This window comes from Drosophila rhopaloa, unplaced genomic scaffold, assembly GCF_018152115.1.
Source record: "Drosophila rhopaloa isolate 14029-0021.01 unplaced genomic scaffold, ASM1815211v1 contig_167, whole genome shotgun sequence".
NCBI lineage: Eukaryota > Metazoa > Arthropoda > Insecta > Diptera > Drosophilidae > Drosophila > Drosophila rhopaloa.
This window is the reverse complement of record NW_025335047.1, coordinates 9440131-9465331: the sequence shown is the minus strand read 5'-3', so window position 1 is coordinate 9465331 and position 25201 is coordinate 9440131. Positions and strand designations below refer to the sequence as shown.

Below are 25201 nucleotides of genomic sequence, written 5' to 3'. Positions count from 1 at the left end.
TTGAATGACCATTTCTGCCTCACCATTGAGAGGTCCCTGCAGACCACTTACCCAGCACAACACCCCCATTCGAACCATTCACATATTGATAAATTTGAATACTCACCTTGTGATATGTCACAAAATGGCCGTCAGGCCGGGTGCAAAATGTTATATCTTGTCGATCGGCGGGATTTGGTCGGGGATTACACAACTGACTGTCTGATAGCAGAGAACAAGTGTCTGCTCATGATGAAGCGGTGAAGTTTTATATCCGGGGCTTACAACTGCACTGGGGAGTATGGTTTCTCTGAAACAATTTTTGATCTCTTTCTAAACCAGGAGACTTAAAAAATTGTATTGGGGTATTTCGCTTATTATTTGAAACAATAATACGATTTTCTTATACAAATGTCTTTTAGATATACATTTTTAAAAAATTGTGAAGTCTAGTGTTCTTATTTTTTACTTTATACAGTGTGTTTTTAGAACTCCCTGAATATTACCAGGTGGCTTTCCAAAAAAGGTAAGATGATTTTTATTTATTCATGTCTTCACTTTTAAGATGCTGGCTAAATTTATATATGACTTTTGCTATTTTCAGGAGTCATAAAGTTTTAATCGGCAATCGATTGACTATATTTTACAGTCTTGTTCACGAAAAACCCCAAAAAAAAACCTGTAGGTACAATTCGGTGTATCACTTTTCATAGAACCCTATCAAAATGAATATGTTTATTGGCCCAAATCACATGAGTCAAATTGAGTCATTTATTAGTTAAATCATCAAAATATAACGAATTGGTAATAGTTCCCATTATAGAGTATTGCATATTGAACTTTCAATTGCTATAAAGAGTTATCGTGTGAAATGAAAATAAAAATTTCTCCACAAGTCGAAACTGAAGATTTCCATTGTTCCCCAAAAAACGTTCGAACCCAAAACTTATCTCAAAGATACAAATTTTTGGGGGCGACCTGGAAAACAATATCAGAGAGGTATCTATCGGGTAATGTTGTTGAATCAGCAACAATAACAACAACAATTGAACGCATTTATGGGCTCTGCTTTTTTTATCACCCAACCCAAAGGCCGAAATCAGAAGTAATCCATCATCTGTGAGGCTTTACGAGGAGCCCGAGTACAACTGATAAGACACCCCCGAAATACCTATTCACAACCACAGTTATACAAACGCATAAATTGTTCCCGTAAAAGCAGAAATCATAGCACAAACTCGATTACTCAATCAAAGCGATATCTTCCGAAGGGAAGGACACCTCCCAGAAGGGGGAGGGGGAGGGGGGAGGGCTAATAAAGCAAGAAAGAGAGAGAGGAGAGATTGGTAATTTTAATTTGTTTACAACAACAATCAACAGAATATAATAACTGAACAGTAGGTGAGAGTCGAGAGCCGAAACCAGGTAACGATACCGATAAGGGGTGATTAACAATTACTCGATCAAAAGCACCGACCCGCCGAGTGGGGCGGTGGGTGGTGGGTGGTGTGTTTTGGTGTGTATGGCAGCTCAATAAGCGCCCGAGGAACCGTGATTTATACGACGGCCGGGATCGGATCGCCGATTGGGTGTCCGGGCCACAGAGACTACCGATGTCGAGCTGTCGTCGTCTGCAATTGGAAATCGAAATCGAGTGGAGTGGAGTGCCATCGAGCCACTGGAGCGCCCACCAACCACCACTCGCTTATCAATCGATGGCCGGTAGCCCGGCATTATCTACCGGGCGCGGCATATCTACATACCGCTCTATTATTGTTAATATTGATATCTACCCATTAGCACAACATTATAGGTACAATCTATTATATTCTGTGAAATCAGATTTGGTACAATTTATTGCGCCCTGGGCTCTACAGTCGACTTCTTCAGCCGGTCGCCATTAGTTCACCGCCTGCGGCCAACGCAGTCGATTCGATCGCTCCGGAAACGATTCGTTAACGCTTATACGGTGATCAATTCTGCCACTCGGAGAAACCAATATGGATATCGGTACCAAGTCGAGCAAGGCCGCCTTCTCCATTGAGAATATCTTGGAGCAAAAGACAAGAACGGCACGGAGTCCGCCCATCGAGACACCCCATCGATCTCAGTCGCGACGGGGCTCCTCCCAAAGTCCTGTGGCTGGGACAGCAGGAATACCTTCGCCACCTGCATTGGCCATGCCCAAGGCAGCCCTGGCCACCAGCTCATCCATCGCCCTACCCGCCTCCACTTCCAATATCTATGATCTGTCCCGCGAGGCAGCCGCCGCCCAGTATGCCCTTAAGAATATGGACTCTAGCACGGTGCTGGCACCCACCTCGTTACGTTTCAATCCGATCTATCCGGATCCCGCCTCGTTGTTCTACCAGCAGGTGCTCAACCTCCAGAAGAATCCCTCGCTCTTCATGCCCCACTTCCAAGCAGCCGCAGTGGCCGCCGCAGCCGCCGTCCAGCCAACAGCCTACTGTGATCAATACAGTCCTTTCGCCATGGACTGCGAAGGTTAGTTACCCACAATATTGGTATATTCAAGGGATTAGTTTGCAACTTAAATTAAATATTTTTATTCGATGGGCTTAATTTATAATAGGAACAATTTTGGTTAAAGAAATAGGTGTGATACGTTTTAAAGCTTATACTTTTTATATATACTTTTTGTATATCTTACTAAAAGATATAACTTACAAAATTTCGATTTAGTTCCAACAGTAGACAATTATTTAACATCAAGTAAAGGTACATTATTAATAGTAATAATATAAATGTCTTCTGTCTAAGACAATTTGAAGGTTTATAAGAACAAAAACAGAATTCTATTTACTCCAGAGTCTTCATTAGATCATACCATATTTCAGATAAAGTTATACAAAATGTTGTATCAATACATATCAATAGTCCATTGAGTAGAAATTAAAAGCTTTCTTTACTTGAAAATTTGTTTACTCTTTTAAAAAATATATATTTCATTACCATTTCATCATAGTTATTAAAAAACAGTCCGGAAATGAGTCACAAGTTGCGTATCTGGTATTATGAATTAATGAGCGCAACAATTATCAATTAAAAACTAAAATGCTGATAAACGCAGGAACAATCATATCTATAGAAATAATATGTTAATTCCTCAAAGAAAAAGCTAAATGTCTGAAACCTTATAAGATTACAGAAAATGTACACCATGACTATAACTTATACGACTTTCTCACAGTTTAAACCACAACGAAAGGATTAAAAACTTACCCTTTTCGACAGTTCCAAGTTCAAGTCATTGAACCTCTCTATGCTGAAACCTTAATCTCGTCCATCAAACAGACACATGGTAATTGATCGAATATGGGAATGGTCCTCCATGAAATCCTCATTTAAATACAGTCCTAACTAGCCTAAGTCCAAAGTGTCCGAACCAACAGATATTACAATGGGGATCCCACACAAAATGGGCCATAAACATGATTAATGTGTGTGTGTAGTTTGGTGTTTGTCAAAGTCAAGTGTTGGCGCCAATGCCACTTCAAATCTCACTTTCCCCCCACAAACTGCATTCCCTCAATGCAATGTAACGGTAGATTAGCCCCCGAAAATCAGGCAGGAAAATACGTAATGCTGATAACGTCACAGACCCAGTTCCATCCCTTCATTCGGAAAACCCACAAAATATTTTCGGTGGCCTTATCAAAACGACAAATATTTGAAATTGAGGTGAGTAGCTAAGCGAAAGGTATACGAAAGCAGTGGAAAACTAAGCTAAATTTTGACCCTATTTAAAAGGGATTACTGTTGTGTCAGCTCAAGTTAAATCCTTCACATAAACTTTACTGTGGGAAACATTTTTAATATCTTTCAGTATTTTTTGGATTTTCTCATTATACATTCCTGTAATACTATACGTTTAATCGATTCTCCTTTAAACTCGTAGAGCATTGACTAGTTTGGTATTTCATTGATCAACACAATCCAGATAGGAATATCTGTCGTATAGCCCACTCCATTTCCATTGCTATCCCGATTTCCGATTTGTTTTGGCTTATCAAAACAAAAAATGCTATTAGAGGCGATTAATAGGCACTGTCCATCATCTTATAGCGACAATTGCCATTTGATTACGATAAGCTCGTTCGTTGTCGACACTCGACCGCCCTAAAAAAGTTGCGAACGGAAGATCGAAAAGTGGCTGATATGATTTTATTTGTTCTTTTGGACACGCACATTATAAAATAATAACAAATCCAATTTTCAGCGATTAAATAGCTTGTGATTGTACAGAATGGGAGTCTTATCGCCGGGTACGCCACTTAATAAAAATAACAGTTAATAAGTCTATTTGTAACAATTTAAATTATGACATCTGCAATCGAACCTTAGCTAGCAAATTTAGCAAAAGCTTCTTACAATCTGTGTTGTAGATTGGTCCCCTTGTGAGGTAACTGGGTCCCGAAATATCTGATTAGTTCAGCATTGTCGATTGAGCGTAATTCGACAAGTGCGAATTTCCGTTACGTCAACAAAAAAGTTCCTCTTTCCTTATCAATATATTTATAATGTATACATATAGTACCATAATCGGATTGCTTGTCGGGTGGGCAATTGATTTCGCTGGATTGCCCATGGAATCTGAAATCTCGGCGCTCAGTCGATCCATTTCGCAATGGCTACCAAGTCATTAGCCACTTACAAGTGGGCGTTGACATTTTACCAGATACCGATAGTGGTACTGATATACTGTATACCCCAACACTCAGGCACATGTACGACTCGGCATTATTGTGTCCGATTACCTCGATAAGAATTGGTGGGCGGAGATATGGGGAATCGGGGCACAGGAGCCACCAATCAAATTCAAACAAATGCTTCCCTTCATATAGTTCAATTATATACTTTATGTTTTTATCGAAATCATAATAATAAAGCATTAAAGTACTTAAGGAAAGAAGAAAATAATCAAACTGCAGTCATTTTATTTATTAATAGGATTTCAATCATATTGAAATCATAATGAATTAGAATTAAAGTACTTAAAAAAAAAACGAAGGAAGTGACCACCATATCTATATTTTTATATTTTTTTCACGCACTGGTATTTATGTCTGATTAGGGAAATATTTGAAAAGAAACATAAATATAAAGTATATATGCGGAAGTCGCTTATCTGCCAGTTAAATTTTTTGTCCATATACATATACAAAAGTTATAAAAAAAGTTATAAAAACAAAATTAAATTAAAATATGTCATTTTTTTCGGTATAAATAAAAATCAATGCCTAGGTATTGGTATCTATGTTGTTCAACTGAGTAAGTAAGGCAGAAAAGTAACATATTTTGTTATTATCTAGGTACTCCCCAAGACTCCCTAATATTATTCAAAACCAATTACTTACATTTTATCCATTTCCTTTGCAGGCTTTCCAAATCCGGCCTCAGCTGCCGCCGCTCTCTACTGCAATGCCTATCCGGCGGCCAGCTTCTACATGTCCAACTTCGGCGTGAAGCGGAAGGGCGGTCAGATCCGGTTCACCTCCCAGCAGACAAAAAATCTCGAGGGACGCTTTGCCAACTCCAAGTATCTCTCACCGGAGGAACGGCGACACTTGGCGCTCCAATTGAAACTGACCGATCGCCAGGTGAAGACCTGGTTTCAGAACCGGCGGGCCAAGTGGCGACGGGCCAATCTCAGCAAGCGCAGTGCATCCGTCCAGGGAGCAATGGCCTCGGCAGGATCCCCCACCACCGCCTCGAGTAGCAGCGTTCCCGTCCTGAACCTCGGCAGTGGGAGCCGGAGTGGCCAGCAGAGCGACGAGGAGGATCGCATGTATCTGTCCGAGGATGATGAGGACGACGACGAGGAGGAGGAGACGGAGGAGACCTCCAAGTGAAGCTCGGAGATGGCCCACTTACTCATAAGATAGTTCAGCATGTAGTTAGGTTAAATAAATTTATTTCAATAGAATTATGGGTAGTTTTGTGATAGTGGAGCTCCTAGTGGAACTGGTAGCTGTCCAGGCAGGCGCAGTTGGGCAAGGTGCATCGCGGTGCCAGGTTGGACAGGTGGCCCATGGTCACCGGAAACGAGAGCGGCACGAACCACTTGGGGTAGGCACAAATGGCGGCAGCCGCCGCCGACGCACTGCTTCCAAACACCGGCGGCTTCAGCTCCACCATCGATTTGTTCTGGTACTGAAAGGTAAGAATTTACAAGCTCTAAGAAAAACAATTTATTGATTACCCGTATATAATATATTAACATAAAAAACTTGAAAGGGGATACATTATTTGGATTGCAGTTTTAAATATACAACCAAAGGAATTTTATAAAATTTCAGCTAGGAGGTTATATTAAATAAATTAAATTGTAGCTTATTGCATTAAATTACACAAATCAAAATGGAGAATAAATATATTTTTGAACCTATTGGGGTAAGAAATACGGTGCGAATATACTTTGTATTCATTTTTTTAAATGGTTCTTAATCCTTTGGACAGGAAACTATCTAAATATAGAAACCGAAAAGTGTATTTCAGCTAGTTGTTAAGACGAAGTTAACTTTTTTAAGATCTTGTCTTACAATTGTCAATTAATTTACCCCTGATTGCCCTCTTACCTGATCAGTAATTACAGGCCTGAAGGCGCTGCTCCTGGGGGGCGTGGTCTGCGGCACACTGGGCAAGACTCCTGGCTCCTGATGGTTGCTGGTGACATCCACTGGCGTGGCTCTGCCCGTGGGCGAGACGTTCTCAATGGCCCGGATCAGGTCGAGATCGCAGCGCTTGAGGACCAGTTCCAGGACAGATCGCTTTCGCTGGGGAAAGAGCTGGGCCAGCATGTCGATGGCCGTTTGGGAGACGTTATCCCGCCGGGGAGCACTGAGATCCTGGGCCACCGCCGGTGGTTCGTTGTACTCCTCCTCCTTCGGCGGAGCCAGCTGCTTCTGCTCCTCCGACAGAGGCTTCTCCGGCTGGTCATCCTCCCTCCTAGGATGCGGCGAACTGGGCTGGGTCACGGTCAGACCAAAGATGTTGCCCGGCGGCAGGACATCGATGGATCGGCCCGTTTTGTTGGCCACCAAGCGCATAGCAATCACATCCTCCACCGCTTGCTGACGCTTGAGGGCAACCTGAAAGACCACAATGGAAATTAATATGCGACAAGTGAACATCTCCGTCTGCTGCTGCTGTTTGACTTTTCCGCAAACAAAGACCACAGCAATTCCTTGGGGTATCGCCCACGCTGATCTAATGAAATGCGAGACGGAGCCACACTTGTGCAAACAGTTTTGGTAAGCGGATATTTTGGTCGATTTGTTCCTACGCTTTGACAACTTTCCATCATCATCATCACCGAAGGGGAGGGAGCACCGGACTGGTTGTCCTGCCTGAATCCGTTTCCCGTATTCCGTTTCATTGGCTGTTCAACTTTGGATTGGGATTGGAGTGGGGCTTGAGCGGATTTCTGGGGTTCTCTGCCCACCGGTTATTTGTGTTTCGAATTGAGCGCTTGGCCAGCGCTTAATCTAAAGACAATATAAATGGCATAGCTAACTATTTTTCTTAGGAAGCTGGCAATTGAATTCAGTTACACAGATTGATTGAATCAGGATGGGGTGGCCTACGTATTAGATCCTGGATACAACTAGTCAATAAAGCAGGCAGACTTCTAATTAAACTATCCTTAAAGGGAATAATGTAATAATTTAATTAAAAGCCTTAGCAAATAGGCGGAATCTGCAGACTTAAAATTCTTTGTTTGTTTGATAAATGAGGAAAATACCCACAATATTACAAAATTTTTTTACTTTGTTGTTATTTAATACAAAAACGTTGTCAGTTAAAGTATTAAAAAGAAATAGTACCAATAAAATATCACTTTAAGAAATGTTTTAAATCAAACATAAGTATTATTTAAGATTAAATATGAAAGGATAATTTTAAATAAAGCATACTGAAATAAAAAAATATTTTTGTTTAGGAACTTATTTGCATCTTTATTATTTTACAGCCCAAAAAATCATTATATAGATTTCTATAAAATAACTAAAACTCACCTGAGCGGCCATGATGCGTTGCCTCTCGAAGATCAGGACGCACTTGGCGCACTTGCAGTTCTTGTAGGTGCAGAGCTTCTTGTGTCCTCGTAGCTCCGAAATAATCCCATGGTTGCGACAGCGGGCACATTTGGGCACCCGATTGGCGACCTTGGCCAGTTGGGGCTCAACTATTTTGGAGCCCTTGGAAGAGCCCGCCAGTCGAGGACGCTTTGCAGCCACTTCACCAACAGGTTCAGCACTAACACTTTCCATTCGTGAAGCCGAACAATAGATTCAATTAAAACCGATAATTGCACAATGAAGTTTCTGCTTTCGAGCAGAAATCTGCGACTTAGTTGGGGGCCAGCGAAAAGAAACTAAATTTTGGAAACACTTTGGACCAAAGGATCTGGGAATTGTTTCAAAGCCTTGACTTGATGCGGAAACTTTGTTGACTTACGCAGGCGCTTTAGCCTTGAAATGGTAGTTGAATTTTAAGAACTGCGATTGGTGGTTGATAGATGACTAGACTGCAACTCCACCCCCAAAAAGTTGAAGGCGGGGGATTGTGGGTGGAGCAAAGTCTTTCGGACTAAAACAATCTAATAGTCATAAATTGATTTCAAATATTTAAAAATGAATTCACAAGAGTATTTTTGCAGATAAGAGTATTGGTGATTATGGGCTTCAAATTATATTTATCTGTGCACGAAAATAAATAGAAGTTATATTTATTTACCATAAAAGGAATACATATACTTTTCCCGCCAAACTGGCGACAAAAATATTTGTTTTATTTAAAAATGGGGTTATAGTGAAGATTTAACGTTTAAATGGAATGTAACGATTTAGTTTCAAATCGAAACTTCTTACTTGTTGGTTAGCGAAGTTTTCCACCGAGCCAGAGCTGCCAGACTAGCAGTTAATTTAGGTGGTAATGAAAAAGACCATAACGCTTGCAGCATACGTTCACACTGGGAGCATGTTTAAAAGAAGTGTAAGACTCCCAATTGGAAGGTTCTTATTGGAGCTGAGCTAGCACGTGTCCACAGTTTACAAATCGAGTATTGTCACCATGGTTGCCCAGAATTCGGATAAATTGCGCGCCCTGGTCCTGAAGCTGTTCGAGATCAATGCCTTTAAGTTCGGCGACTTCAAGATGAAGGTGGGCATCAATTCGCCGGTTTACTTTGACCTGCGTGTGATCGTCAGCTATCCGGATGTGATGGTTAGTATTTGGGACCCCATTCTCTGTGTTGTCACAATACTCATAATCAATCTCCCCCAGCAAACTGTATCCGACCTCCTGGTGGAGCACATCAAGGACAAGCAGCTGACCGCCAAGCACGTGTGCGGAGTTCCGTATACTGCGCTCCCACTGGCCACCATAGTGTCCGTGCAGCAAGGTACTCCGATGCTGGTCCGGCGCAAGGAGGCCAAGGCCTATGGCACCAAGAAGCTTGTCGAAGGCATCTTCAATGCTGGGGACACCTGTCTGATTGTCGAGGATGTGGTCACCTCCGGCTCCAGCATCCTGGACACAGTGAGGGATCTGCAGAGCGAGGGCATTGTCGTCACCGACGCCGTGGTCGTCGTGAACCGGGAACAAGGCGGAGTGGCCAACATTGCCAAGCACGGAGTGAGGATGCACTCGCTCTTCACGCTCTCCTTCCTGCTGAACACCCTCCACGAGGCGGGACGCATTGAGAAGTCCACCGTGGAGGCGGTGGCCAAGTACATAGCCGCCGTCCAAATCAACAGCGATGGAACCTTTGTCGGCGGTGATAAGGCTGACGTGGTCAAAGGTGTGTATGCTCCGGATCCCCCTAGATATATAGCAGATAGCTAGATAATGGGTACATGGGTACATGGCACTCGGGCAGCGCATGGCCTCGAACTAAATTCAATTAGGGGAGCTCCAGTCGCGGTGTCATAAAGTTCGTAAATTTGCTTTCGTTATACAACCGCCATAAACAGCGGAAAGCCGATCTGGATTCCCCACTCGGACCAGATCAAGTTCCCGGGACTGCGGCACGTGATTCCAAACAGTGCTCCACTCAGTTATGCCATGCTTATCAGGCCACTCGAGGGCCTGTCCCCTTCTCAAATCAAGCCCATCTCGTGGCTGCCTCTAAAAATAAGCATTGGTGATTTGTTCTTTTTCGCCTTCTTCAAATGTATGACAACCGGTTCTTTTCAATATTTCACCCGAAAAGTGATCGAACTCTTGTTTTGTCTTAATTAATGATCGTAGTCTTTTTATACCCTTCTAAGAGTATTCTACAGGTATAACCATTATGAGTACATGTTCTTGTTCAGTATCGATTTTGAGGTCTCTCTTTCGAAAATATATAAAAGCTCCAAAGATCTTGAATAAATTTGAATATTTAATTTAAGATCCATAAGTTTTGTTTGATGCGATCTACATACTGATACAACTTGTATTAAGTTAATTTTTGTTAAAGGCTTATTCTTAAAGAAAATCAAATTTAAAATGTGATAGATAAATTTCCATTCCAGAAATATGTAACGCGTATGTTATAATAAGCTAGAAAGCTTTAAAGAATAACATTTAAATATATAGAGTAGGTATCGGCAATGCCTATTCACATAAAAAAAAAGCAAAAGTGGTAGTAGATAATTGATACTAAAGTTAGCAACGAGAGCGATAAGATAGGACCATCATTTAGTAATTTCTTCAAGTGGTAACCAATCTATTTTGACTTATTCCTCAGCCAACGACCTGCAGCGCACTAAACTGACCTACGAGAGTCGAGCCAACTTGGCCAAGAGCCCGGTGGCCAAGCGGCTGTTCAACCTGCTGGCCACCAAGCAGACGAACCTCTGCCTGGCCGCCGATCTAACCCGGGCGGATGAGATTCTGGATGTGGCCGACAAATGCGGTCCGTACATCTGCCTGCTGAAGACGCACGTGGACATCGTCGAGGACTTTAGCGATAAATTCATTAGCGACCTGCAGGCTCTGGCCCAGCGCCACAACTTCCTTCTGATGGAGGACCGAAAGTTCGCGGACATTGGCAACACGGTGTCCCTGCAGTACGGCAAGGGCATCTACAAGATTTCCAGCTGGGCAGACCTGGTGACGGCCCACACTTTACCAGGACGCAGTATTCTACAGGGTCTGAAGGCGGGCCTTGGCGAGGATGGAGCCAGCAAGGAGCGCGGCGTATTCCTGCTGTCGGAGATGTCGGCCAGTGGCAACCTGATCGATGCCAAGTACAAGGAGAACAGCAACAAGATCGCCACGGAGGGAGCCGATGTGGACTTCGTGGCCGGTGTGGTGTGTCAATCGTCCGATGCCTTCGCCTTTCCCGGACTCTTGCAGCTGACACCTGGAGTAAAGATCGACGAGAGCGTAGACCAGCTGGGCCAACAGTACCAGAGCCCAGAGAGTGTGGTGAAGGAACGAGGAGCTGACATCGGCGTGGTGGGCAGGGGAATCCTGAAAGCCACTAATCCGGAGCAGGCGGCCCAGACCTACCGCGATCGCCTGTGGGCAGCCTACCAGGATCGAGTAGCCAAGTAGACGCTACTACTAGCATTCCCCCTAAACAAATATTCCCCATTCACCCATTTCCACGGTTTCGGTTATCCTAGTTAAGTGAAAAACTTCCAAATTCGTTTCCATGATTTTATAATATAATGCATTTATGAATTGAATATAGGCTATGAATCTTCCACGAAAAAATTAGCAAACGAGGTTTGCATTAAGATAAAAGTTACAACAAATAGAATGGCTGAGCGATGTGAAATGCTTCGGCGATGAGGAAATCCTTAGTAGGAGGCCAGGCACTGCAACACGTAGCTGTAGTCGCCGGAGAGGTCGTCCTGCAAACGAGATCAAGAGGGGAGGAGGATGGTGAGTCTGACCCAGTTTTGCCGTTGAATGTAAGCCAACTTTATTAGTTAATACAAGCACAAACATAAGAGTTCGATGCAAAATAATTTACAATAAAACATGTATACAAAATAAAATATGTCAAAATGTTAAATAATCTTTGTCAAACACATCGACTTGGACGTTAGACGTTACTGCACAGGGGGTAAATACTAAATGTTTTTTTTAGAACACAATATATTTTGATAATTTCATTTGTTCTCCGCTTTTCTTTTGGGAAATGCAATTATATTCGTTTTGATTTTTTGGCGTTTTCTACTTAAGCAGTGGGGAATATTGCTTATTTATTCTGGATGCATCCATCTACCAAGCGGTAAGAGTGACCAAAACATATCCAATATCGGTCTCGGCATCCTCCTGTTGTTGATTGATTGGGGTTAACGGTAGAGATAAAGCGTGAAAAGAGCAGAGGGTCAGGGCATTAAACTCATTTTACTTTGTATACATGGCTTATGCATTGATTAATACCCGGAAGCTTTTCATTTTAGGATTAGGGTTATGATTTGGTTTATTAAAATTGATCAAGGAACAATTAACTACTGTATAAGTAATTGATCAGCAAATAGATTTATCTTGTATCTTTCTTCTATGTTCAGTTTTAAGCTCTACATATTTGAAGTGCTACTTTACATAATATTTACATTCAATGGACATATACTTAAGCAAGCAGTGCAACTAATTTAAGGCACGATTAATATAAATCCCGATTCTGTGCATATTTTATTGCTGATCAAGTTCTTATAACCAGTAAAAAGCTGTTATTTTAGACCAATTTCACATAATTTTTGTATTAATTAAACCATCGACCTATTTAATGTTATGAAGTTAAGCGCCCAATGTAGCGCTGTTATCTACATGACAAGCAGTGTAGCTACCTCTGGTAACGGTAACAGAAAACCATTTTGAATTTTGTTTTTATTTTTTGTCATATTTTTTATTTTGTTGCGTTTTTTAAATGTAAATATATATCAAATGAGACTCGAAAAAACGGAAATTATAAGCTACATAGCAATGTATATAGGCTTAGGTGTAGTAAATAAAGAGATACAGTTATGTGCATGTGGCGTGCATAGTCATAATAATAATAGTCACAATAATTATAATAATTAACAGGATGCGAACTGGGGATTCTGATTCTACGACTTTAAATGCACTGAGTGGCCTCGTCTTCGCTAAAACTTGTTCCAGTTTAAAATTTATACATTGTCAACTATTCGATATCTGAATTTCGTTTGTACATTTGGTTATGCATATAGTTTAGGGCGTGGAACAGATGAAAGAGACAAGTTTATGTCGGATTGGGATTTCTATTTTAGTAGCCAACAATAGCCAATAGGGCACGCTTATAATCGCCGGATGTATCGCCCTAAAAATATATAGAATATGCCAAGTTTTAATGTTTTATGCACACAAATGAAGTAATCGGGCGGGAAAGGATAATGGCATCAAAATTCGACCATAAAGTGTGGGAAAAAGAAACAACAACAGGAAAAGCCAGCTTGATGATTGGTTGATTAAAATTATTGTTATTGCACAAGACATTCGAATGCGAGTTAGTGGTATTAAAGTAGGGTGCAAAGTGAATAATTCTTGGGCACACACAAATAAGCAACTGAAATATGTATTTACCTTGATCCAGGACTCCAAGCTCTTGCCGTACTTGTTCTGGAATGCCTCCTTGATGTCACCCAGATCGATCTCCGAGCGGCTCACGATGATCCGGATCAGAGTTTTGTCCTTGGTGCCCAAGCCGGCCATCGAGTCGTGGAGCCGCTCCGAGAAGTAATCGATCTTAGACTTGCAGCACTTGACTGAAGGAGAAAATATAAATTAGAAGGGAATTGCAATGGGGCAATAATCTTATGAGCTTATAACATACCGATGGCCAAGAAACCCTTCTCCACGGAGCCGCTGAACTCCCTTTTGATGGCCTTCTCGATGTCGTTGCCGGACAGGTTCTCGTACTCCAAGAAGATCTGGCGCAGCTGCTGGTAGGAGCGGGTAATCAGGATCGAGTTGAAGGTGGACTCGTCGGTGCCCCACTGTCCCTCGCCGGCGTCGTGGAGAGCCTGGGCATCGGCGATGGCCGCTGCCTCATCCACACCCTGGTTCTCGTCCCTGTTGCCCTGCACCAAGGATACGCACAGTCGCTTGAAGTGGCCACTGGTGTCGCCCTTCAGATCGGATTCCAGGGGCTTGCCGAAGCTCTGCTCGTAGAACTGGGCAATGGTCTTGATGCCATAGTTGGACAACGTGCAGAGGATCTCAATGATGGCCTCCTCGTCGGTTCCCAGACCCGAGATGGCGTCGTTCAGCTCCTGGGCATAAAACTGGGGCAGTGGCGTCATCAGCGCCATGATCACATCCTCGAACTTGCCACCCAGCTCGGACTTCAGGTCCGAGATCAGGTCCTTGCCGTACGAGGTCTTGAAGGCCTCGGCGATCTCCAAACGCTGGACGATGCCACGCCTGGCCAGGATCTCGATGATGGCCTTCTCGTCGGTGCCGAAGCCCTTCATTGCCTTGCGCAGGATGGCCGCATCCTCGACGGGATCGAAGGGATCCGCAGGGTAGACGGTGGGTGTGCACTGCAAAATCAAATGGCAAACACAAACCAATCAGTATGTGAGTAATAAGTGTACAAGCGTGAATAATATGGTTTATTTTAATGCAAAGCACGTAATCCCAATAAGGGTGTCACTGCTGTGACTCAATATTACCCTGCGGTATTCCTAGAATATGTATATAGTTGTTTCTCTTTGTTATCTGGGTTTTTTGCATAATTTTATGATGGTATTTTATTTTTTTTTATGCACTCAAACATACACATATATAGCTTTCTTATCACTCTCTTTCCCATCAGCCAGTACTTGTTTTTCAACAATTATCTACTATACTGTACACCATTTGATGGACACTTAATAGCACAATTATAGCTAATTACTTAGTATTTGGTTGGTGTATGCAGATAGAATAGATGCTGAATTTTGCTTCGAGAATTTTCAAAGCTACGGCAATCTCGCCGACCATATAATTTTTTGAGATAAACAGAAATAAAATGCCCTCCTTAGAGTTTTAGACGTTAAAATAAGCAAGTACTTTAAAAATCTAGTCTAATCAATTCAGTTGTTCTGTAATTGTAAATCAGCTGTAATTAAGTTTCAATATATCTAGTGAGTTTTTTTTATAAACTGCTTGGCTGTGGCTGTATTAACGAGCTTAATTAAATGAAATAATTGACTTTAATAAATCTACAGCTCTTTTATTCCCTAAAACAATAAATTGTAAACTTACCTTGAAAGGGTAGTACTCAGCGGAACTCATTTTGATTTTGGTTTTTGTGGTAAATCTGTAAGTAGGAAGTGAAAAATCATAATGAATAATAGCTCAGTGATTGCTAGTAACCAAAAAACGTGATAGATTATTAACCCCCTGTGACGTCAGCTACTATATGGCCCCCCGAGCTAAAAAGCCGGCCTTTATTTTCGGGCCCTGCCTGGTGACATCATCAACATCGTAAAACCCTCGCATTAAGTATACGCCCCGTAGCCAGCCTGACGCTTGGCTAAAAAAAAACACTTTTTCCCATTGATTTTCTTCCCTAGTTTATTTACCCAGATGTTTTCATAGTTGTTGTTTCGGAATGGGCCCAAGCCAAGTTCAACGTACTACCGAGGAAAGTGAAAGTTACCACTTTTCTTTTGGCAGGAGGTGGAACTCTGAAACCGGGTGCGTCTGATAACCAAATAGCTTTTTCAGGTTGTTTCGTGATAGGCCAGACCGAACCCACACGAAATGGCCTTATAAACGGATGAGCTCATTGCGTTCTGCTTTGAAAAACATCGGGCACGGCTCGTTTGTGGCCAAGAGAAAGCTTCAGGGAAATGTCTTTCTCAGTCCACTCCCAACTTTTCGTTCTAGGCCTGCCCACTTCAGTTGTCAAGTACAACACTATCTCGAGGGATTTCCCCACAAGCCCACATAATCACCAAAATCAATAGGGCCAAATGACTTTATGATAAATTGATTGAAATTTCTGATCGCTCCTGAATTAGTATCTCAACTACACACGAAAATATGTTTGCCTTTCTATGCTGCCGCCAAAGTAGAAAGTCAACAAAAGGCAGCTGAAAAAAGCATTATAAAAGACTTGACGTGGCGACGCTGCAAACAGGCCACCCAAAAAAAAACAGAAACAACTACGGACGCCTCTGCAGTCAAGCTATAAACAAACAAAAATGTTTTGGCCAAAGCTAAAACCGGTTGTTATACGTATGGTATACAGCCAAAGTCAAGATAATAGTATTTAGTTTTATTTTTATTATGTTCTCTAAGAATCACATTTTTAATAACTCAAATTAGAAGAAAAATAGAAAATAAAATAATATATATTACAAAAATATTTTTCTGATTTATTTAAGTGTGGGATAATCTGTTAATTATCAATATTTCGAAATCCTTTAGAAAACAATTGGAATTATCAGTGTTATTAATTTGACCCAAATTGTATCTGCACAGACGTCTGTTATTGGAAACACCCATAAGTTAGAGTTCTTTTATTCCATATGAAACACTTTTGGAGGTGGTTGGGGGACTGGAAAATGCAGATGTTGTACCCATAACGTATCTGATGATTTTCTATAAATAGATCTCACACCATCGTGAGTTGTGATACATTTGAAATTACAGAACTTAATGATTCACAAGATTTGTGACGTCAATTATAAGCTTTGAACACGGCTTGAATAATAGAGATATGAAAATCTAGATATCGTGAGAAATATGTATGTAAAAAGAGAGCTCTGAAACTGGTACAACTCGTGACTATGTGTGAACAACTTCATAAACAAAAGCTTTTACTAACTTCTTTTCGAGACCCTGGTGAACTGTACCTTGAATATAAGTTTAGAAATGTTTTACAATTGTGGAGGGCAATTTAGTCGGTAATAAACCTTGATGACACACCTATACTAGTATAATTGCCCGGCCTTAAATGCACAACTACTAGTTTTATAAAATGCGGAATGTGGCCACATCCGATGAGTAATACTTAAAATCCAACCGAGCGCTTATTTAAAAGATTTTGTGTACTTTGGAGCCTCTATCAGAGCAATTGAAGTTGATTGAATTACAAAATTAGGCAGGGAAAACGGCACATGAAAGACATTTTGACGCTATTCTAAAGAATTCTGTTTCTCATCCCAAGTGAAAAAAGAAGAATCGGACGAAAAGTTTACTTAGATTTAGTGGGGAGATGAGCAAAAGTCACACACGTTTGCGAACGGGGAGAGGAAACGCCAAAAGAGAGGCGCTTTTGATGATGTCATCTCGGTTTTCGATTTTGTATTTTTCCCCTTGCCGACTCTTTTATTTGAACTGCGTATGGAACTATGTACACTTCGAAGTAAATAGAGCAATTTCATCTCTCATGGGAGTGATTCTGGAGAATTCTTCTGACGCCACGCCCAGGTTTCTACAAAATGCCCTTGGCACCAAAAATTCTTGCTTTAATCTGATTGCTTAGCACACACTTTCTTTTCACTTTTCGGATTGCTTTTGCACTTGAATTTGCGATTTCTGGCACAGCGAGAGTAAACAAAATGTTTTATCTACAAATTCCTCAACATTTACCAATGAAATTTTACTTTTAAACGTACAAGTCTGACGATGCGAACTGCAAACGATGTGAATAAATACTATGGCTTTTTGCGCTCCAACCTCCGATTTTATACTGGCGCTCTCTCGTTGGAAAGTGATTGGAAGCGAAAAGCCGGCGATTGAGATCCAAGAGAGCGGGAGAGTGTTTATTTGTGGGGTTGAGAGGTCTCTGGAGGGGGTGAAAGTAACGTAAAAATTCAAATATTTAATGGTTGGTAACAATTGTAAGAGATCTTGGTCCTTAAAAAAACACGTGAGCTTCTTAAGAGTGGCGAAAACTAATATGATTCACCATCGGAAGCTGTTGAGACATCAACTATGACGAAAAGGCAATACGGGCGTACAAATATTTGCACAGTGATAATAATGACGTTGTGAAATATAAATTGATTACGTCTTTTATTTCAAAATAAAGCATTAGTGATACATACATATGTAGATATGTGAATACAAAAGCATGGGAGCAAAGGTTTACTCACTTGGAAACTAACAAAATTGATATAGTTTGGCATTCCTGAATAAATTGTTGATAATGTAAAAGGAACTAATATTTGTTTGAATATGTAAAATTACCAAAGAACGAAGGAAACGAATTAAAATTAAATATAAATTTATAATTTGTTGTTTATATTCGTTCAGAAAAAAATTCAGAAAGTCGAAAAGGATGAAGAGAAATTCAAAATATGTATTTGCGTTTTGGGTAAAGCCCAAATAAAATAATGTATTACTGAACCAATTATATTGACATTGAAAATGAATATATGAATATCTCTAATTACTGTTGTATAATTTCAGTGTAAGTCCAAACTATTTGTAACGGCTAAACTTAAAATAATTTTATATAATTTTTCTCGACATATTTTTGCGAAGAATCGGTTCTGTGTATCCAGCAATGTTTGAATTTCAGTGGAGTATTAGGTAACCGGAATGCTTTGGATATAACGATACTATAACTAGTGTTGCCCATTTTTCAACTGAAAATCACTAGATCATTTAGGGTATTCATATTTGAAAAATAAAATGGTATTAAAAGTATATTTTAAAAAGCCGACAGTATATTCGTTTTACTTTTTCACGGTCGGTGTGACCAGTGTGATTTCAGCTTTGTTGTTTCCTGTGTCATAGAAACACATAGAAACTATAAAGAGGTTTCACCGCGTTTATCACCGCGGGACTCGATTCCAGTTCGATCGAACAAATGAAAAACTTTCTTTTTTTTCCGTTTTTCCCGTACGTGGCATCACTGGCAAAGTCACTCGAGAGCGCGGGCAGAGCAAATGAAACCTCTATATAGTTTCTTACTCTATGCCTCTATATAGATTCTTACTCTATGTACGCGTGCACATCAATATTCCAGACTCTCGATCGAGTTTTATTCCAGTCAGAGATGGAGTTCACAATTTAAGCTAAGTATATCAGGAGATATTTTTATCCGATCTAATTTCTGGCTTATGTATATAGTTGTATCTTAAGGTCGGCTGCATTTAGCTTTAAATTGTATAATGAAATAACTTAAAGACTGTATTAAATTTAGTTGATTGTTATAAATCAAAAAGAGTCTTTAGCGCCCCCTTATTCCTTTCAAGAAGATAAGTTTTTCAAATCGGAAATAATTTTGTCTAAAATTTTTTAAATTAAAAATTCTTATCAATGTTTATCTTAAGAGGAAAAAAAAAAAAACAAATTTTACTGTTTATCTTTAATTTAATTATTTGATTTTTTTGATTCCCTAAGAATGTTATTCCTTACAAAACCTCAGAATATTTTTGTTTCAAACTTTTGGCACCTGGGGAAATCAACCCTTACAGGACATCCGCCCACACAAAAAGTGGTCTAGAGTACAGTTGCGTGATTTTTTTTATAAATAATGGAATTACAGATTAACATGCACATGTCCTGGGAGGTTGAAATCCCTGCTCTTCAGTCGCGAAACCGAAATCCCTTGGCTATCAAATCCTTGCGTGCCTCCAGAATCTCATCTTGAAGTTCCTTGGCGGCCTCGGGACAGTCGTTAAAAGTTAGAGTTCTATATAGAACTGTCCAAACGGAATAGATCTGAGGATGCAATCATAATAATTAGTAACAGGCGTTATCAGCGGCATTGTTGGCAAGAACTTACGCCGAAAATCACGAGAAGTAGAAGTGGCAGAAGTTGAATGTGCAGAAAATACTTGTTTGTAAATTGCGTTTGCACTGTTCCCAAACAAATTGAAAGATATGGCACTGCAAATAGCGATGCGTAAAATAGCCAGCGTTGTAGGTTCGTCATATTTAAATTATATTGATTTTAATGGTTAATAAATCCAAAACAAAATTATACACGTAAACATAGAGGTGAACGAAAATCATATGTTTATTCGATACTATTGGTTAGAATGGATCTGGCAACGCCGATTCAGTGTGCCCGCAGATCAATCTAAGTCATAGCAGTCAGCTTTGTAGAGTTATCAATTCAAATACCAGTTATCGATAGACGTAGCTTAAAACTCGTTAGACCTAAGATATATTTAATCTTTAGTGGGCGTGGTTTCTGTAGCACCCACTGTACACGGGGTATTAGCAAGGAGGTCAGCTGTGCGGCAGCCAATTATTTGGAACTTGACCTCGTTCTCGGCCAGAGCTCCGCCCACAAAAAGTTTCGGTTGACTGCTCAAGGCCCAGAGCTCCTCCTCTCCCTTGGAATTCCGGTTGATCTTGAGGCCCGTAACGAATTTGATCTTGTGCGGATTGTAGGCCACCACTCGCAGGTCGTCCGCCGTGTAATTGGAGCTCTCCTTCCACTTGATGAGAGCCCCCAAACTGATGAGGCTGCAGAAGAGATTCCCGGACTGATCCATCACCTCCGATTCACATTGGATTCCCCGGGTGCCCAGGATGTCAAAGTGCTCCTTGATTTGGCTGGCATTCGTGGTCTTCCAGATTGTTTCGTTGTTGACCAGACTGAGGGATACCCTCACCTCATTGAAGGCATTCAGTGTGTGGAAGTACAGGAAGCGCTCTAAAAATATTTTGTTTGTTCTTACATTAATTTCAAATATAATTTCTATGTTTTTAGCTAGATCTTCCGATAAATTACCTTCAACTTCACTGGGACTGAGGCTCACTGTGAATATTCCCGCCTGGGAGTTGCTGGATCGGGCCAATCGCGTACCCACCAAATCCACGGGCCTCATGGACTCGTGCTCTATGCGCCAGGATCGGCCCGACAAGGAGTCGAACACGATCAGGCCATATCCCCAGGCATCGGCTATATAGGCTGTGCCACCCACACACCGATTGGGCGTCCCACTTTGCGCCAGATCCACCACCAAAGCTGTGAAGATGGAAACGCTGGGCGTGTAGGCATCCGGAGGAAGTGAGTGCCGCTGTATTAGTTCATCGCTGATCAGGTCAAAGGTCAGGATCTGCGGTGGACACAGCTGTATGGAGTTGACCTGCCCCGAGTCTACCACCCAAAGACGCCAGCATTCGTCGATCTGAGAATTATAAAAAAACAGAACGGATTTAGAAATCCACTTAAATTACACTTTATGTTACGAGCAACAAAAAACGGATTTAGGTTAATCCTTACTAAATATATTGAAAAATTTATCGAGTCCTAACACTTGTTGTTCAGTTGTTAAATATATAGTAACTATAATAAAAATAAGCAATATGTTAAGCCAAATAAATACGAATATCATTATAGATATTTGAGGACTTTAACCTTACTAGGTATTGTTAAAAATTAGCTATTCCATTGTGCCTAATTATTCCCAGTTTTTAGCTTATTATAATTACGAATAATGCATTTTGAAACTCACATAGGTCCTAATGGCGGAGGTGATGCCAGAGCAATTATTGGGGGGCACGTGCCACTCCGCATTGGGATAGGCCACCAGCCTGGGATTCTCCACCACCTCGTTGTCATCGTCAAACACGGTGGCCAGTGTAAAGGGTGTGGCCATGCCGAGTCGCGGGATCGTGAGGAAGGTGCGATGTCTGCCCTCATCGCCGTACTCAATGTCCACATCCACCGGCAGGAAGCGATTGTCCTTGGTCGGATGGTCTCCCAAGCTGAGATTCGTCCACTGGTGGAGAGTGTGCAGCTCCTTGAGGACCAATCGCTGGCCCCCAACCACACAGATCAAGCCGAGGAGGATTGCTATCATGGCACTAAGTGAGGACCTGCCAAGTGACAGTTCCATGCTGTTCAAACGGTTTCCGAAGACTGAAGATGTGCAGGTAGGCGCAAAAGTTGTTAACCTTTAGTCGAAAGTGCACTTAAACAATATGTGCTAGACTGCTAACTCATTTTTATTTTGGTAAACTCAAAAACACTTCCTAGTGCCATGGAAATTTAAATAAGTGTTTATTTTGTAGTTTTAAATATTAAACTATAATCTTTTATTTTTTTTGCCATTACAATTTTTGAAACATTTAATTGTTATATAATATAGAGAGGTTGGGATTTTTTCAGATAAAAAGTTGAAAAGGGAATTCCAAATCTTAAAAACTAAAACTAGATAAAAGTTATATAATCACAAAATATTTTAAAATGATTGGACGACTGTGTAATTGTTTTTCCGAGTGTAATTGACCATCGAGATCAAAGACAAGGGTCGTGTACCTGTGGCGGCCAAGCAAACACTTTCGAATAGTCCCAAGGTTTATGGATGGACATCTTTTATGGCGGCTTAAAGTGTGTTTTACACAGCCAGCCTCTCGGTTCTCAAGGGTCTCTGGGCTCTAAAAGCAGCCCCGCCCCTGCAGCAGGTCGTCCACATCGCATCGCAGCACCCGGTAATTGATTTCCCTGTAGTCGATGGTTCCGGCAAATATCTTCTGCAGACGATCCGACAGCAGCCACAATTCCTCCCGCCCATCCGCAGGTCTCTGTACAATCTTCATTCCGCTCACAAACTGCAGGGTATCCGGATTCAGGGCCAATAGTTGCACATTCTGTCGGTTGTAGGGCGTCCGTATGTCCCAGCCGAAAATTGCGATGGGATCTAGGAAACCGCAGAACAAGATTCCACGCCTGCTAATCGCATGCGAAGCGCACTGAACGCCCCTCCTTCCCAAGGACACGAATTCCGAGAGTGAGGCACTCAAGCCCCCTTGCCACTTGGTGGCATTATTCAGGATATCCAAGGGAATGGCCAGTTCCAGTTCGTTGGACAGAGCGTGGAAGATCAGATGACGGCGCATTCCCAGACCCAAGGGAGTAACCGCCAGGGCCAAGGGTCCATCCAACAGCTCGAAACTCTCACCTGCCACCGTGTGGGTGCCGAATTTGGCATCCGGATAGGTGAATTTGTTCTCAATGCGCCACGAATTCTGACCCACCACATCGTACACCACAATCGCCTTGCTGGTGGGATCGGCCAGGTAGGCGAATACATCATTGCACTTTCCCTTGGGCGGTGGATCCCTTATGTCCGCAAAGATATTCACGAACCTGCTCACCTTCGCCTTGTAGGAGGATTCGGGTAAGCGATAGCGATGCACCAACTGGTCGGTGGCCAAGTCAAAGACCACCACTTGCGGGGCGCAGTGCTGCACAAACTCTATTTCTCCGCTGTCCAGGATCCACATCCGACCACAGGCATCGATGTGGACCCGATAAACGGAGGTCAGGCCATCGCAGTTGGCTCCATGGCTGCTGTGCCATTGGTAACTGGGATATGCCTGTATCTCACTGCCATTTTCCCTCTGCACATTCGTTACATAGGCCAGAGAATAGGGAACGCCCTGTCCAAAACGAGGCGTGGTCACAAAGTGTCGAGCGGGTCCTCCATTAGCTGAAATATTTATTGGAAACAATTAGGAAGGGGAAAAAATGGTTATGATCTTGGTGTTTAATAGTAAAACTTCAAAGGTATATTTAAGAATGATCATAAATAATTTGTAGAACAAAAAATGTATTCAAAGGGTATATTTAGGAATGATCATAAATAATTTTAAATTAATGCAGCTTACCTTTATTTAAAACCTACTAACAAAAGGTAAACAGCCAAAAAGCTCGTTATGAAAATAAATGATAGCTGAGTAATTTACAAACACATATTTAGCTAATTGGACGTAAGCCGAATTTGAAAATATGTAAAGCAAAAAATATCAATATGTCACGACAATATTTTGCAAATCATTAACAATCATTATGTTCTTTCTGTGACTTCCCTTAATATTTATATTTTGCTTACGTGGGTAATAGACATCAATATCTATGGGAATGGGACTATCCGGATTATAGCGACCATTTCGGAGCACCTGCTGCCTTTCCTGTTCACTGGGGAAACCATATTGAATGTTCTTCCACTCAAAAACTATAGGCAGTTCCTTGTTTTCTGAGGGAAACTTGAATTCCGGAAAGTTGTGGCTGGGGCGATTAATATAATACTGCGCCAGGCAAAAATTGGGATAAGCAATCCCCAAAATAAGAGTTAGAATCAGCCTAGGATGAATAAAGTTGTACATTAAATATATAAATCCAAATAGATTGTAATCACTAAATGTTGTCACCAGTTAAAGTAGTTATTCGTTTACATTTTCAGGTTTCTTCTGCACAGTGAGTGATCCTTACTCGAGGGCTCTTGCGTTTATACTAACCCACCGGACTCCAAAAAACCATACAGACGGTGAGATAACAAAAACAAAGGCCATTTTAAGATGGCATATCATACTTGCTCCAACTGGTTTTTAAAATGTATTTTGTATCAGTTCGGTTGTTTATTTGCGTTTATTTCTCATCTTTTAATACCATACTCTGATCAAGAGTATTTCCTTTTTGCCAAAACGTTCGTTGACCTAAGTAAAAATAATTTTATTAATAAATTCGTTTCACTAAATAATATTACTTCTCTGGTGTATTTATAGGGTAAGAAAAATATATTTATTAATACATTATTTTTACCCTTAAAATCACTTAGTATTCAAAATAAAATTTTATTACGATTATTTGTTAGTTAATGTTTTTTAATATTACTATAATCTTAACATCAACTTTATAAACATCAAATCTGTTAAATATTTTCTTAGATGAGTTAAAAAGAGTATGAATATCTTCGAATCGCGGAATTTTGATGATTTATTAAATAAAGCCACAGCCATATGTTGCTAACTAGAGTTCCTCAGGTAGAAAAGTGTTGATTTAATGTATTGACATTGAAAAAACCACGAACAAGCCATGGACTGATTTATGTCAAAGCTCTTATCAGTTGGCTTGCTAACCAAGCTTATAAATATCAGCCAGTTTATTTTAATAGTTTATTGGTTCAAGCACATTTGGGCTACTAATACAGTCATCTAAAATACTTAATTTGGAGGAAAATTATAAATTAGTCTGTCATTGGACTATTAAAAATAACAAATTAAAACATATCTTATTTGATTACGAATTCATTGAGTTAATAATATTGAAAATAAGTGCAACGAACATTTTAAAATGACTATTATAATTTAAAGTTATAATTTTGAACTAAATATTTTGTTCACTTTCATTTTATTAAGTTTAAAATGGAATCCATTTCCACTTCCGTAAAAACTTTCGACAAGATTCATCACAAAATACATATGTATGTTAATGGGCTAACATTTTTATTTGATTTGTCATTCATTTGCTTTTTTTTGTTTCCTTGTAAAA

General features: G+C 40.8%; 7 protein-coding genes across 10 annotated transcripts; 2 read left to right on the top strand and 5 right to left on the bottom strand.

Annotated features, from left to right (window-relative positions):
* The first annotated feature begins 1883 nt into the window (after window positions 1–1883).
* On the top strand, window positions 1884–5937 carry LOC108038502 (hematopoietically-expressed homeobox protein Hhex). Its single transcript, XM_017115318.2, has 2 exons — window positions 1884–2484; window positions 5380–5937. The coding sequence occupies exons 1-2, from the start codon at window positions 1980–1982 to the stop codon at window positions 5850–5852; spliced, it is 978 nt and encodes a 325-aa protein (XP_016970807.1). The 5' UTR covers window positions 1884–1979; the 3' UTR covers window positions 5853–5937.
* Window positions 5938–5955: 18 nt separating this feature from the next.
* Window positions 5956–8273, bottom strand: LOC108038503 (doublesex- and mab-3-related transcription factor A2). The gene is made up of 3 exons (XM_017115319.2): window positions 8019–8273; window positions 6579–7091; window positions 5956–6153 (listed from the first exon to the last, which is right to left on the bottom strand). The coding sequence occupies exons 1-3, from the start codon at window positions 8271–8273 to the stop codon at window positions 5956–5958; spliced, it is 966 nt and encodes a 321-aa protein (XP_016970808.1).
* Window positions 8274–8972: 699 nt separating this feature from the next.
* Window positions 8973–11681, top strand: LOC108038507 (uridine 5'-monophosphate synthase). The gene is made up of 3 exons (XM_017115324.2): window positions 8973–9228; window positions 9289–9805; window positions 10736–11681. The coding sequence occupies exons 1-3, from the start codon at window positions 9076–9078 to the stop codon at window positions 11545–11547; spliced, it is 1482 nt and encodes a 493-aa protein (XP_016970813.2). The 5' UTR covers window positions 8973–9075; the 3' UTR covers window positions 11548–11681.
* On the bottom strand, window positions 11639–17645 carry LOC108038508 (annexin B9). Of its 4 annotated transcripts, none has more exons than XM_017115327.2 (5): window positions 17577–17645; window positions 15214–15268; window positions 13799–14507; window positions 13549–13730; window positions 11639–11849 (listed from the first exon to the last, which is right to left on the bottom strand). In XM_017115327.2, the coding sequence occupies exons 2-5, from the start codon at window positions 15241–15243 to the stop codon at window positions 11796–11798; spliced, it is 975 nt and encodes a 324-aa protein (XP_016970816.1). In that variant the 5' UTR covers window positions 15244–15268; window positions 17577–17645; the 3' UTR covers window positions 11639–11795. The 4 variants fall into 4 exon arrangements, with proteins under 4 accessions (XP_016970816.1, XP_016970815.1, XP_016970814.1 ...); XM_017115326.2 differs by lacking the exon at window positions 11639–11849 and adding an exon at window positions 11896–12276; XM_017115325.2 differs by lacking the exon at window positions 11639–11849 and adding an exon at window positions 12827–13285.
* Window positions 17646–19416: 1771 nt separating this feature from the next.
* LOC108038529 (dolichol-phosphate mannosyltransferase subunit 3) lies at window positions 19417–19940 on the bottom strand. Its single transcript, XM_017115356.2, has 2 exons — window positions 19697–19940; window positions 19417–19632 (listed from the first exon to the last, which is right to left on the bottom strand). Exons 1-2 carry the CDS (start codon window positions 19844–19846, stop codon window positions 19498–19500), a joined length of 285 nt encoding a protein of 94 aa, XP_016970845.1. The 5' UTR covers window positions 19847–19940; the 3' UTR covers window positions 19417–19497.
* LOC108038528 (protein yellow) lies at window positions 19907–21774 on the bottom strand. The gene is made up of 3 exons (XM_017115355.2): window positions 21381–21774; window positions 20654–21053; window positions 19907–20575 (listed from the first exon to the last, which is right to left on the bottom strand). The coding sequence occupies exons 1-3, from the start codon at window positions 21762–21764 to the stop codon at window positions 20085–20087; spliced, it is 1275 nt and encodes a 424-aa protein (XP_016970844.2). The 5' UTR covers window positions 21765–21774; the 3' UTR covers window positions 19907–20084.
* A 257-nt stretch (window positions 21775–22031) lies between these two features.
* LOC108038521 (protein yellow) lies at window positions 22032–24146 on the bottom strand. The gene is made up of 3 exons (XM_017115348.2): window positions 24106–24146; window positions 23763–24013; window positions 22032–23360 (listed from the first exon to the last, which is right to left on the bottom strand). Coding segments are annotated over exons 1-3 (1308 nt in total). The 5' UTR covers window positions 24108–24146; the 3' UTR covers window positions 22032–22305.
* Window positions 24147–25201: the final 1055 nt, after the last annotated feature.

What these genes read in the sequence shown, in the direction of transcription:
- LOC108038502 (XM_017115318.2), top strand. Translation starts at nt 1,980, where the DNA reads ATGGATATCGGTACCAAGTCGAGCAAGGCCGCCTTCTCCATTGAGAAT. An exon ending in TTTCGCCATGGACTGCGAAG is followed by an intron (nt 2,485 to 5,379) that starts GTTAGTTACCCA and finishes TTTCCTTTGCAG; the next exon opens with GCTTTCCAAATCCGGCCTCA.
- LOC108038503 (XM_017115319.2), bottom strand. Translation starts at nt 8,273, where the DNA reads ATGGAAAGTGTTAGTGCTGAACCTGTTGGTGAAGTGGCTGCAAAGCGT. An exon ending in AACGCATCATGGCCGCTCAG is followed by an intron (nt 7,092 to 8,018) that starts GTGAGTTTTAGT and finishes GTGGTCTTTCAG; the next exon opens with GTTGCCCTCAAGCGTCAGCA. An exon ending in GGCCTGTAATTACTGATCAG is followed by an intron (nt 6,154 to 6,578) that starts GTAAGAGGGCAA and finishes CTTACCTTTCAG; the next exon opens with TACCAGAACAAATCGATGGT.
- LOC108038507 (XM_017115324.2), top strand. Translation starts at nt 9,076, where the DNA reads ATGGTTGCCCAGAATTCGGATAAATTGCGCGCCCTGGTCCTGAAGCTG. An exon ending in TCAGCTATCCGGATGTGATG is followed by an intron (nt 9,229 to 9,288) that starts GTTAGTATTTGG and finishes AATCTCCCCCAG; the next exon opens with CAAACTGTATCCGACCTCCT. An exon ending in TAAGGCTGACGTGGTCAAAG is followed by an intron (nt 9,806 to 10,735) that starts GTGTGTATGCTC and finishes CTTATTCCTCAG; the next exon opens with CCAACGACCTGCAGCGCACT.
- LOC108038508 (XM_017115327.2), bottom strand. Translation starts at nt 15,243, where the DNA reads ATGAGTTCCGCTGAGTACTACCCTTTCAAG. An exon ending in CTGAGTACTACCCTTTCAAG is followed by an intron (nt 14,508 to 15,213) that starts GTAAGTTTACAA and finishes TTGATTTTGCAG; the next exon opens with TGCACACCCACCGTCTACCC. An exon ending in GAAGGGTTTCTTGGCCATCG is followed by an intron (nt 13,731 to 13,798) that starts GTATGTTATAAG and finishes TTTCTCCTTCAG; the next exon opens with TCAAGTGCTGCAAGTCTAAG.
- LOC108038529 (XM_017115356.2), bottom strand. Translation starts at nt 19,846, where the DNA reads ATGACGAACCTACAACGCTGGCTATTTTACGCATCGCTATTTGCAGTG. An exon ending in TACTTCTCGTGATTTTCGGC is followed by an intron (nt 19,633 to 19,696) that starts GTAAGTTCTTGC and finishes TTGCATCCTCAG; the next exon opens with ATCTATTCCGTTTGGACAGT.
- LOC108038528 (XM_017115355.2), bottom strand. Translation starts at nt 21,764, where the DNA reads ATGGAACTGTCACTTGGCAGGTCCTCACTTAGTGCCATGATAGCAATC. An exon ending in CCTCCGCCATTAGGACCTAT is followed by an intron (nt 21,054 to 21,380) that starts GTGAGTTTCAAA and finishes TATAATTCTCAG; the next exon opens with ATCGACGAATGCTGGCGTCT. An exon ending in CAGTCCCAGTGAAGTTGAAG is followed by an intron (nt 20,576 to 20,653) that starts GTAATTTATCGG and finishes AAATATTTTTAG; the next exon opens with AGCGCTTCCTGTACTTCCAC.
- LOC108038521 (XM_017115348.2), bottom strand. An exon ending in TATTGATGTCTATTACCCAC is followed by an intron (nt 23,361 to 23,762) that starts GTAAGCAAAATA and finishes TAAATATTTCAG; the next exon opens with CTAATGGAGGACCCGCTCGA.